Raw genomic sequence first — 12,833 nt, forward strand, 5'->3', positions numbered from 1 at the left:
GCCTGGAAAGGAGCTGGGGCTTGTTCTGGTCACAAGCCAGGAGAAGGCAGAGCACGGACGCTTGGCTCCTGGTCCGCGTACCCACTAGTTCCATTCCAGTCATTTGGGCACGGGAAGGCAGGTGGGGGTGGGGGGGGTGCTGGCAGCAGACTGCCGGGAACACAGCCGCTCCCCTGGGTGCCACGTCACTTCCCTGCCCCAGGGTCTGCCTGTTGTGCTGACGACAGGGCAGGTGAGTGAGGAGGCGGTGGGCTGGGCTGTCCTGACTCAGCCCCAGTAGCCCCAGCCTGAAGCCCCCGGTGGGAAGGGGCCAGTGTGCGGCCAGGCAGTCCAGGCAGAGGGATCCCCATCCAGGCGGGTGCAGGCAGAGTTCTCCCTACATGATACCAGGGTGAGAGAGAGCGGGAGCAGGGGCATGAGAGGTGATTCATGGGGAGAGATAAGGCCGGGAGCACTCCCGGCAAGCAGGCAGACGGGCAGGCCCGCAGACAAAGCGCCCCGTCAGCATCCGTCAGCGTCCTGGCCCTGCCCCTGTGAGCCTGGGAGGCAGACGGGGCAGGAGAGCTGGAGGATTGCAGTGGCCTGGATCAGCTGCCCCTCCCAGGCTCTGCCTGTCACTCTGTCCTGCCAGGCCAGGGCACGAGGGGTAGCCTAGAGTTTCACAGAAACACAGGCCTGGTCCCCACCCCTCTACCCGAGAACTAGCTAGGTGACCTTGAGCAGGGACTAACCAGTCGGGCCTCAGTTTCTACATCTGAAAAATGGGACAGATAACACTACCTGAGATTATAAAGTGCCTCGCACTCAATCAGCAGTTGCTATTGTTATTATACTCGCCCACACATGCCATGCTGGCCACAGGTCCCAGGACAGATGTGGCAAGGAAAGAAGTACCCAGAGCAGAAGGCAGGGGTTCGGCTCGCCCCAGTGCTGTGGAGTCATGAACAAATCCCTGTCCTTCTCTGGCCCGCAGCGTCCCTGTCAGATGAGGGGCCCAGCTTCTACTTCCTCTGAGGCCCCTCTGTGAGACCCTTGAGGACTCCCTGATGCCTGAGAGCCAGCGGAGGTGGGGCAGTCTCAGCAGTGAGTCCGCCATCCTGAGGCCTGGAAAAGCAGACGGCGGGACCCACTTGTCCGAGGCTGCAGGAGACCACTCACTGTGGCGCTGTGTAGACAGACTGGCACCCAAACTGGAGACCAGCGTCTTCCTGGCTATGTCACCTTAGACAGGTGACAGCAATAACCTTGTGAGAAGCAAAGGAACGCAATGTCACCTTAGGCAGGTGACACCAATAACCTCGTGGGGCTTTCGTGGGAAGCAAAGGAAGCTCTAGGTGGCCCATGGGACTGTAGGAGTGGCTGGGTCACAGCTGTAGCCACAGAAACTCTGGGAGGAAGCTGGGATCAGCAGGGGAAGCCCTGGCTGGGAAGCCCCCATCCGGCCCATCACTGGGCGGGGTGGGAAGGGGCCAGCGTGCAGCCAGGCGGCCCAGGTAGAGGGATTCCCGTCCCAGGCAGGGGGCAGGCACAGTCTCCCTTCCGGATATCAGGGTGAGAAGGGGAGGCGGCAGCAGGGGTACGAGAGGTGACTCATGGGGAGAGGTAAAGCAGGGGCGCTCCCTGCCTATCTCTGCACTTACTTCCTTGAGCTCCTGCTGCAGACCCTCTGGCTGAGCACTGTCCACCTGAATGTTGCCACTGAAAGGGACCTCAAGCCTTCTCTGGCCCTCCTCCTCTCCAACCCTGCCGGGCTGTGCAGTGCCCCAGCTGTGGGGGGCACTGCCTCCTTCCTGTCGCTGATGAGGAGGGGAGGCACAGAGGAGTGGGGACCTTGGCACGGCACGTCAAGTCCCCCTACCCAGGGCCTCAGTTTCCCTATTTTCAAGAAGGAAGTTGAGGCAGGGTCATGGGATCCCGGCAGGCTCTCTGGGGGGACAGGGTTATCTAGCCTCCAGCCAATCATGTCCATCAGGCACAGACGTCAGCAGCACTTCCTACACACCAGGGCAGGTGCAAACTATGCAGGTGCAAACTTCCTCCTCCCCCTTCTCCTCCTCTTCCTCCAACTCCTTCCTTACTTTTGTCACCGGAGATTCCATCTTCACAATAGCTAAAGATGCAGGTTTTATCCACACCACCTCTGTCTTATAGAACAGAAACCCGAAGCCTCACAGCTGCGCAGGGTCAGACTGTGAGTTGAGAGCAGGCAGGCCAGGGACCAGGCGCCCCCACCCAGCTAGCTCACCCAGCCGGTCCCCTTGTTGGGCAGGGACTCCACCTTCCTGGAAACTGGAGCCAGGGCCAGGGGCCACCGTGGCTACCTCGTCAGTTCTTGACCCACTTCTGGTTTCTCTGCCCATGAGCTTCCCTGAGGCCCTATCGGTTACCCAGGATGGTCCCTGAAGCCAGCATTCTGGTCTTGTGCAATTGGCTGCCCTGCTCTGGGATTGGAAGTATGAAGGGGTTAGACCCAGCTAGGAACATTCCACAACCTGAGGCCAGAACCGGCTTCAGAATCCTTCTCAACACAGCTCTCCAGGTAAGCTCTATCAAGTCAAGATGCGCTTCGGAACGGTGAGAAGGTGCTGACGTGCAGCAGACATTAGCACCTGCTCATGCCCACAGCTATCCAGCAGTGGCTTAGCTGTCTCTGTAAGTGGCAAGCACGCCTTCTCAGAATGTGTGACAGTGTGTCAGCCAAGAATGGCCCCCCACAGCTGGGGCACTGCACAGCCTGGCAGGGGTGGAGAATGGGAAGGCCAGAGAAGGCTTGAGGTTCCTTTCAGTGGCAAAATTCAGGTGGACAATGCTCAGCTGGACTCACTCCACTTCCACCAATGAGGACCACACCTCCCTCACCCGTGCACCCTGGCCTGGAAAGTTTCCACCATTGCAAAGCTCACAAAGAGACTCAGAGAGGGTGTGCACTCTGCTCGAAGTTGCTCAGCACAGCCAGGAAACAGGCAGTATTGAACCAGGACCTCCAGGCCAGTCTCAGACGGACTGGGGCTGCTTTTCAATCTCTCTATCTATCCCTCACCCCACAGTAAAAGCTCTCCCTACCGGAGAGCTCATGGTATGTGCGGCGTGCCCTCACAGTGAATGAGAGTCACTCTAAGGGAGAGTGAGAGGAAGCCCTGCGATTGCTCCTCACCCCGCTCCACCCCATTTCCCTGCCTTCTTCTGGGGAACCTGCTCACCAGGTCAGCAGAAACTAAAAACACCCCCCAACAACGCAGAGGCCCTCTGAGACTGGGCAGCCCACTGTCACCTGCTAGAGGGCCTGGGAACCCTACCCTGCAAAGAAAGTGCGATCCCCAAGAAGGTGAGGAGGAACATTCCACCCAGGAGGTCGCCAGGGAAGCAGCAGAGACCCCTAGGGGCCCATGCTGGGCTCCCGTGTTGCGCTCTGAGTGAGGCCATATTGAGGGGGTCCGGTGGCTGGTCAGGCTGCGGCTGCAGGAGTCCCCGCGCTGCCTCACCTTCTGCGCCTGGCTGATCATCTTCCGCACCACCTCTTTGATGTGGGCCTGCCCGTCTATGGGGGGCTGCATGTAGACGCTGGCCCGGGTCACGCCGCGGTAGGCGATGGTGTCGGGCCAGCCCAGGTCCAGCTGCGGGATGGAGCGGTCCGACTTCTGGGGCCAGTACTCCAGGGAGGGCAGCGGCTCGGCCTCGGTGGGGACCCCATCCGCCCCGCTGGCTTCCTCGCCGTCACAGACCCCGTTGTCCTCGGGCCCCTGGGAGGGGCCCGTGCCCCTAGGGTCCTCAGAGCCCGGGTCGTACACCTCGATGGTCTCCAGGATGTGCTGGAGCTCCAGCTCGGAGAGGAAGTCTCGGATGTTCTCCCGCTTGAGCACCTCGTAGAAGGCGTCCCGACCGCGGGCCACCAGGGCCTCCAGCGCCAGCCGCTGCTCCTCGCTGTAGAAGAACTCGGGCTTGGACTCGCTGGAGCGCCAGTTCACGTGGTTGTCGTCCAGACACTGCACCTGGGAGAAGGCCATGGTGCCGCCTGCCCGGGCACTGCTGCCGGGGGTGGGGGGGCAAGGTCCGGTTCCTAGCTCCGACCCGGCTGGGGCACCGCGCGCTCGGGGGCCTCTCCGCGGCCTCTGCTCCTCTGCCCATGAGCAACCTGCGGGAAAGACCTGATGAGCCCAGCTCAGCGCCGAGGGCGGGCCGCGCGGGGAGGGGCTGCTGAGGGCGGGGCCGGAGCCCACGGGGCGTGGGAAGGACGGGACCGGGACTGGGGCTGGAGCTGGGAGGATGAGGTGGGGGACGGGATTGGGATGGGGAGAAAGCAGGGGATCGGGACATCGGCGAGGAGCCGAGGGCCGCGTCCCAGGGCTCGGGGCGCCTCTGCGTGCAGAGGACAGGAAACCCACATCCCAGATTTCCGGAGCTGCCTGAAGTCCTAGCAACTTCTGAGGGGGAAATAGGGCAGCCGGAGATCTTCCCAGTAGCTTCTTAAGAGTGGGAGGCGGCCCCGGCACAGCGGCGCCCGGCAAGCCAAGGGCTTCCGGGTAAGGAGGGGGGGTTCTTAATATCCCCGGGTGCTGGCAACCCAGGAGGCCTGCCTGGAGGAGGCCGGGGCTCGGGGAAAGGTCCAGGAGACCCGGAAGCGCGGCTAGGGGGTGGCGGCGCCCCTTGAAACCCGGGATCCCGGGGGCGCGGCCGGTACTCGCTTACCGAGCGGATGCGGGCGGAGCGGGGCGCAATCGCGACGGCAGCAGCGGCGTGGGTCCGGGCGGGGTCGCGCGGGTGACTCAGGGCCGCCCCGCCCACCCCACCGCCGTCACCTGCGGTCACGTGCCGCCCGGGGCGGGGCCGGAAGCTGATTCACCCCTCTACTGGCAGACAGACCTGGGGCGGGCGCACTGCCCACGGTCCTCTGGTGTCCGAATTCCCAAAAGCTCAGGGGCCAAAACCCAAGAACTCCTGGAAAACGCAGCCCAGAGAGAGCCAGTGTTCTCCCTGAGGTCACACAGCGGGTCAACAACCTTGGCACCCCCAGGGCCCCCAGGGTCTGTTGGTGATCCTGGATCAACCCTGGCGGGGCCATCTCCTTGATGTGGCGGGAAGTCCGTGTGGCCCTATAGATACCCAGCTGTCCAGCAGTGGAAATAGGTCTAGGGTACTGTGCTGGGAGCCCCCAGGCAGGGCTAGGGCACTGACTGGCCCAAGCTCAGGGCTTTCCTGAGCAGGTACCCAGTTCTCAGTCCGGGGCCTTGATGCCTTCTGGACTGCGTCTGCGTGGTGGGCAGCACTTCACCTGAACCCCAGGACAGGGAGAGGCCAAGAGGGCCGCTGTGGGCTGGGGTCAGACCCAGCTCTCTGCTGAGCGTCCCTTGGGGTTGGGACCCTGGTTATGGGGAGCGTGGAGACCACATCTGAAGGCAGGTTGTGAGGGTGGGACAGCAAAGCCCATTAAACCTGGCCCAACAAACAGCCCCCACCCCACCGCGTGCCGCAGCCGGTCTGCCAGGCACCCAGCCCAGCCCTTCCTCCCATCCCCCATACTTGCTCTGGATCTGGATGGGGCTGGTTTGGGGCCCTTAAGGATACTGCTGCTGTCGGTCACTGGTGACATCTCTAGGCCTTATGCCCTCAAGCTCCCCCCCCCAACCCAAGACCTTCTCCACCATCCATTGTCGTCCATCAGGGTGATGAGTCCACTGCTCTGAGCAATGACTGGCCTCCTAGGTTCCCAGTCCCTCAAGCCTGAAGTCCTACACTCTGCCATACAGCCCCCAACCCAGCCCCAAGGGCTTTATGCTACTGAACACAGTGGCCCTGGGGAGACAGGCATCCTCCCCTTGCCCCAGGGCCAGATAGGGGAGGTAGTCCCAGAGGGAGAGGCCTGCCCTGAGGGTCCTGAAGCCCCATTTATAGCCTCTCTGCCACTGTGATCCCCTGCAAGACCCTCTCTGAGCTGCCTCGGCTTGTGGCTGTGTTGTTGCCAATGCACAGAGGCTGGGGAGTTCAGGAAGGGAGTCCAAAGCCTCACCCTCCCCTCCACCGCCCCCACACTTCTGCAGTTGATGAACAGGAAGGCTGCATGCACCCAGTTTTCCCCGGTAGCAATGATTTGCATAACGATAGCACAGTAATATCACAGCCAGAAATTGACACTGGTGCAATCCACAGAGCTCACTTAGATTTCACCAGGTTTTTTTTTTTGTTTTGTTTTGGGACAGGGTCTTGCTCTGTCACCTAGGCTGGAGTGCAGTGGTACAATCATTGCTCGATGCAGCTTTGAACTCCTGGGCTCGAGGGATATTTCTGCCTCAGCCTCCTGAGTAGCTGAGACCACAGGCACCATGCTCGGCTAATCTTTTCCTTTCTTTCTTTTTTTCCTTTTCTTTTCTTTTCTTTCTTTCTTTTTTTTTCTTTTTTTTTTTTTTTTTTGGTGGTGGTTGTAGAGACAGGGTCTTACTGTGTTGCTCAGACTGGTCTTGAACTCCTGGCCTCAAGTGTTTCTCCCACCTTAGCCTCCCAAAGTTCTGGGATTACAGGCGTGAGCCACTACATCTGCCAGATTTCGCCAGTTTTACATGCACTCATTTGTGTATGGGTATACAACCTCTCTACATGTATAGATCTGTGTAACCGCCATTACAGTCAAGAAACAGAGCCGTTCTGTCATTACAAAGATAGATCTCCCTCTCTGTAGCCATCCCCACCCCTTCCTCTGACCACCATTCCTAACTTCTGGCAACCCCTAATCCAGGCATCCCCAAACTTTTTACACAAGGTGCCAGTTCCCTGTCCCTCAGACCGTTGGAGGGCCGCCACATACTGTGCTCCTCTCACTGACCACCAGTGAAAGAGGTGCCGCTTCCTGAAGTGCGGCGGGGGGCTGGATAAATGGCCTCAGGGGGCCGCATTCGGCCCGTGGGCCACAGTTTGGGGACACCTGCCCTAATCTATTCTACAATTCGACAATTTTGCTATTTCAAGAATGCTATATAAATGGATGATATAGCATATAAACTTTTAGGATTGACCTTTTTTTCCACTTGGCATAATTCTCCAGCAAGTCATCCAGGCTGTTTCATACATCAATGGTTTGTGTTTTTCATTGCTGACTAGTATTCCACAGTATGGATATACCACAGTTTGCTTAACCACTTCAATGATTGACAGATATGTGGGGTTTCTAGCTTTTAATCATTACACATAGCCTTGCTATGAGCATTCATATATGTATGTATGTAAACATCAGGTTCCATTTCTCTGGCATCAATGCCCAAGAGTGTTATTCCTGGGCCCTGGTAGTTGCATGTTTGAAAACTGCCATGATTTTTCCAGAGTGGCTGCACCATTTTACAGTCTCACTGACAATGTGTGGTAGGTCATATCTTATTGTGGTTTATGTAGAAACAAACCTCTACATTTAACATTTTATTTGGGAAGACAGAATTGCAGTTTGGGTCATACACAAAGACTGGGTGGTCTCTGATGTGTCTGGAGAACACAGAGAAGGTTAGAGGTTCCTAAAAAGCAGACACGTTACTTAGTGCTCTTTGGGAAAGTTCCTTGGCACTAGTAAGGATTCGGGGAGCTGGAGAGTTCTGATTGGTAAGTGACGGTGGTGAGCAAAGTTAGTCCTAGATTCATAGCAAGTTTTCTCAGCAGCTATAGATAAAATTGATTTCAGGTTATAACAGGGAATTTCACCAGCCAAGCTGACAGGCAATTGCATTTTGGAACAATGTTATGTATGCTGAGTGCTTCCTCCCCACCCACCCCGCCTCTTAACTCTGACCCAATGTGTATAATCAACATTTACAGCCTAACCTTAGGGCCTAAAGATTTTTTCCTGTTGTTTTCCCTAAAAGTTTGATAGTTTTTTTTTTAACATTTTACATTTAAATTTGTGATTTATTGTGAGTTAATTTTCATATAAGGTGTGAAATTTAGATGGAGGATAGGTTTTTGGCCTATAGAGGTTCCCAGAAGAGTTTTTTTTTTTTTTTTTTTTTGAGACGGAGTTTCGCTCTTGTTACCCAGGCTGGAGTGCAATGGCGCGATCTCGGCTCACCGCAACCTCCGCCTCCTGGGTTCAGGCAATTCTCCTGCCTCAGCCTCCTGAGTAGCTGGGATTACAGGCACGCACCACCATGCCCAGCTAATTTTTAGTATTTTTAGTAGAGACGGGGTTTCACCATGTTGACCAGGATGGTCTCGATCTCTTGACCTCGTGATCCACCCGCCTCGGCCTCCCAAAGTACTGGGATTACAGGCTTGAGCCACCGCGCCCGGCCCCCCAGAAGAGTTTTTATACTCTTCTCTAAAGGAGAAGGAGACAGTCTCAGATAGCTTTTTTTTTTTTTTTTGGAGACCCAGTCTTGCTCTGTCTCCCAGGCTGGAGTGCAGTGGCTTGATCTCAGCTCACTGCAACCTCCATTGCCCCGGTTCAGAGATTTTCATGCCTTAACCACTCAAGCAGCTGGGACTACAGGTGCGCGCCACTGCACCTGGCTAATTTTTGTATTTTTTGGTAGAGACAAACTTTTGCTATCTTGCCCAGGCTGGTCTCAAACTCCTAGCCTCAAGCAATTCGCCCACCTCAGTTTCCCAAAGTGCTAAGATGATAGGCATGAGCCACTGTACCTGGCCAGCCGCTGAGATTTTTTTTTTTTTTTGAGAAGACAAAACAAGAGCTTTACTTTTGTCACCCAGGCTGAAGTGCAATGGCACAATCTCGGCTCACCACAACCTCCGCCTCCCTGGTGCAAACGATTCTCCTGCCTCAGCCTCCTAAGTAGCTGGGATTACAGGCATGCACCACCACACCGAGCTGATTTTGTATTTTTAGTAGAGACGGGGTTTCTCCACGTTGGTCAGGCTGGTCTTGAACTCCCAACCTCAGGTGATCTGCCTGCCTCAGCTTCCCAAAATGCAGGAATTACAGGCGGAACCACTGCGTCCAGCCGCCTCAGAGATGTTAATAATCAGTCAGGATCATATAGCAAGGGATTGAGAAAGCTGGGTTTGTTTTGTTCTTATTTGTTTGAGACAGGGTCTTGCTCTCACCTCAAGGTTGGAGTGCAGTGGTGCAATCACAGCTCAGAGCCTGGACCTCTCATACTCAAGCAATCCTCCCACCTCAGCCTTGAGTAGCTAAAGCTCAGGCACGAATCACCATGCTAATTTTTAAAATTTTTTGGTAGAAACGTTTTGTCAGGCTTTGTTTTTTAATCAAGATTGGTTCTCCCTATATTGGTAAGGTTGATCTTGAACTCCTGGCCCCAAACAACTTCTGTCTCAGCCTCCCAAAGTGTTGGGATTATAGACGTGAGCCACTCTGCCTGGCTGAGAACTGGAGCCTTTCTTTTCTTTTCTTTTCTTTTCTTTTTTTTTTTTTTTTTTTTGAGATGGAGTTTCGCTCTTGTTACCCAGGCTGGAGTGCAATGGCACGATCTCGGCTCACCGCAACCTCCGCCTCCTGGGTTCAAGCAATTCTCCTGCCTCAGCCTCCTGAGTAGCTGGGATTACAGGCACGTGCCACCATGCCCAGCTAATTTTTTGTATTTCTAGTAGAGACGGGGTTTCAGCATGTTGACCAGGATGGTCTCGATCTCTCGACCTTGTGATCCACCCGCCTCGGCCTCCCAAAGTGCTGGGATTACAGGCTTGAGCCACCGCGCCCGGCCCAAACTGGAGCCTTTCTCCTGCTCCCTTCTGCAGTGGCAGTGTCTGGACTGGCTCCTGGGGATGGGCCGGGCCTGGATAGGGAGCGGAGAGCAACTTGTTTTTTTAGTTATTTTTATTTTAGATCACTTTTTTACGTTTTTACTTTTTTTTTTTTTAATTCAGATGGAGTTTCGCTCTTGTTACCCAGGCTGGAGTCCAATGGCGCGATCTCTGCTCACCGAAACCTCCATCTCCTGGGTTCAGGCAATTCTCCTGCCTCAGCCTCCTGAGTAGCTGGGATTACAGGCACACGCCACCATGCCCAGCTAATTTTTTTTTGTATTTTTAGTAGAGACAGGGTTTCATCATGTTGACCAGGATGGTCTCAATCTCTTGACCTCGTGATCTGCCCACCTCAGCCTCCCAAAGTGCTGGGATTACAGGCTTGAGCCACCGTGCCTGGCCACTTTTTTACTTTTAAAATTTTAAATATTTTGGTTTCGTAACTCGGATACAAATCGAGGTTGCTGCGGGAGAGCAACTTGATTACTCCTCAAGGGATTATGTCCAGTGACCTCCTTGGGGGAGAATCATTCACTCATTTAACAGATACTGGCAGAGGCCATCATGTAATTGCTTGTGCTAAGCACTGTTGAGACCCAGACTTTTCCCTGAGGCCCCACAGTCATAGTCTGGCATTGGGGGGCTGGAGGCGGGACAGTCACAGGTCATAGAGTTATTGGTGCTGTGGAGGATATAGCCCCAAAGCCTGATGAGCACAGATGCCCATATGAATTGAGAGGAATGCGTATGAGTTCCCTGGGATAAACCCAGGGAAGGGTGGAAGCGGGGAAGGGTGTTCCAGGGAGAAGGAACAGCAAACATAGAGACACAGAGGTGTCCAGGAGAGCCTGGGGGGTGCTGGAAGTCTGGGTGAAATTAGTCAGGGAGAGGGTGGCTGAGCAAGGTGGCCACAGCAAGGGGCGTGGGAGGCCGTGATTAGAGCCTGTGATCCCCCCGCAGGGGCTGAGAGGAGGGAGGATCGTGGGCGGACTGGTGCTTTTAGAGGTTCCCTTGGCTTGCTTGCAGGGGGAGTAGATTAGGAGGCACAGCGAGGAGGGGCTGTAGCTCCCCCAGTAACCAAGCAGGACTGGACACTGGCCATGGGGAGGGAGATGGCGAGGAGGGGCAAGTGTCAGGTTCTGGTGTGGGCCTTGGCTGGATGGGGTGGGGCGGGGCAGGGTGCTGATGCAAACGTGGGGCCCAGTGGGAAGCTCCCAGGCCTGCAGAAGCCAGCACCCTGGCAAAGTCATAAACCCCTGCCAGCTCCCCAACTCTCACGCACCCCCCCCCCGCCCACCACGCCTCCCCGGGGCTGCTTACTCTGGAGTCGGCACCTGGGGGACTGTGTTTCAATGGTGACACCACCGCCACTGTTCTCATAAAGGAGAGGTTGTTCTTCCCTCTTGCTCAGCACAGACACTTGGTCAAACCAGTGGTACTCTGGGCGGTTTCCCATGCGGAGAGCTGGAACGGGCTGAAGAAACACAAAGAATCTCCTGACTCGGGCTTTCTGAGCCATTATATGGCTGCGATGCCTCACCTGTCTCTCCCAAAAGGGCTGGGTCCTCTGAATCCCATTCAGCCTCCCCAGGCTCAAAGCCCATCAGGAGTGGCCCATTACCTGTCCTCTGAATCCTGGACTCCAGTGCCCCCAGAATTCTGCCATGGGGCCCCCAGCTCTGTCTTGGATCTGACTATGTCCCCCAGGCAAGTTATGTCCTTTCTGGTCCTGCAAAACTAATGGAGGTGGAGGTGGAGGGGTTGGGCAGCTGGATCAAACAGTGCCTGAACTCTTCGTGGCTCTTTCTGGGATCACTTCTCCGATCCTCCTCTCCTCCTGTGCCTTTTCTCCCTCCTCCTCACTGTGCAGTCACTTATTCATTCATTCAACCAGTGTTGCCAGGAAGTCTCTTCTGGGTCGGGCCCTGGACGGGGGCAGGCGATACCCCCGTGTCTTGGAGATGATTCAAACCCAGTGTCTGCCCTAGGGGAGCTTCCATCCTGGTGGGGAAGGTAGACTATGTAAACAAACAACTGTGATTCAATCTTTCGCCTTAGGAGCCCTTGGGAGGAAGCTGCTACTGCCTGGGGGGTTGGGAGAGTCAGGGACGGCCTCAGAGGACAAGCCCTTTGCAATGGGCCTTGAAAAGGGAGGTAAACAAGGGTGGAGGTGGGTGTCAGACGGGCAGTGGTGCTCTGGGAGGAGGGACTGCATCTGCCAAGGCGGGAGGCGTCCAAGGGCTGGGCCTGCGTGAGAAAATACGGGCAGGTCAGGGCGGCTGGTGCGCGTGCTGGGAGGTTCTGGGACCAATTGTCAAGGGCCTCAAATGCCATAGAAAGGATTTTTTTCCCCCCAGGATGCCATAGGCTGAGAGGTGGGGGCAGGGAGGAGGGTCCTGAGAAATAAGTGATCTGCTGAGAGCTGTGATTCCCAAGTGTAGAGGGGATGGACAGGAGGCTGGGAGGAGCGTGGGACTGGGCAGGGCGGGCCCCAGAGGGGGTGGGGAGAAGCCATGGGCCCGGGGGGCTGATTGGAGGAGGCAGGGAAGTGCCTAGGGGGATGACTGGGACCAGGTGTCCAGGAAGCCTGTAGCTCAGACCAGCTGGGCTGGAGACTGGGACCTGGTCAAGGGTGCCAGAGTAGAGGACACTGCCCCAGCCCAGCTGGCCTGGAGGAAGGGGTCTGAGACCTGCCCTTCCCCATGGGCTGGGCATCTAAGAAGGGACATATCGGAAAGGGGCTTTGGAAGGGGCAGTCTGCACAAGGAGCCCCAAGTCACAGAAATGTCAATGCCGGCCGCCAGGCTGGGGCTGTGTGGTACCTCTGTGTGCCCCTCACAGGCCAACGCAGCGCGCCCGTCAGCTGTGTCTTGACTTCCCGTAATCATCATCACTTGCTTAGCTCTTAGCTCTGCACTCTGGGCCCTGCTGAAAACCCCTGGGGCAGGGGCCAAAGGTTTCTATAAAGACTTTTTTTTTTTTTTTTTGAGATAGAGTTTCACTCTTGTTCCCCAATCTGGAGTGCAATGGTATTATCTCGGCTCACTACAACCTCCACTTCCCAGGTTCAAGGGATTCTCCCGCCTCAGCCTCCCAAGTAGCTGTGATTACAGGCATGTGCCACCACACCTGGC

The 12,833-nt window shown here is 56.2% G+C and overlaps 2 protein-coding genes across 11 annotated transcripts in view; one reads left to right on the top strand and one right to left on the bottom strand.

The window, feature by feature from the left end:
- FAM83G (family with sequence similarity 83 member G) overlaps positions 1 to 4,786 on the bottom strand; it is a 33,799-nt gene extending 29,013 nt beyond the window's left edge. Inside the window, exons 1-2 of one of the 2 annotated variants that reach the window (XM_003929278.4) lie at positions 4,687 to 4,786; positions 3,483 to 4,132 (exon numbers count right to left, since the gene is read on the bottom strand). In XM_003929278.4, the coding sequence (XP_003929327.1) occupies positions 3,483 to 4,004 (522 nt within the window). In that variant the 5' untranslated portion in view covers positions 4,005 to 4,132; positions 4,687 to 4,786. Of the gene's footprint in view, positions 1 to 3,482; positions 4,133 to 4,382; positions 4,493 to 4,686 lie in introns of those variants that run through there. The other variant, XM_010339898.3, reaches the window with a different exon arrangement.
- The window catches only part of SLC5A10 (solute carrier family 5 member 10), a 74,619-nt gene that overhangs the window by 50,919 nt on the left and 10,867 nt on the right, over positions 1 to 12,833 (top strand). The window lies entirely within an intron of this gene.

This window comes from Saimiri boliviensis, chromosome 17 (assembly GCF_048565385.1).
Source record: "Saimiri boliviensis isolate mSaiBol1 chromosome 17, mSaiBol1.pri, whole genome shotgun sequence".
Lineage (NCBI taxonomy): Eukaryota > Metazoa > Chordata > Mammalia > Primates > Cebidae > Saimiri > Saimiri boliviensis.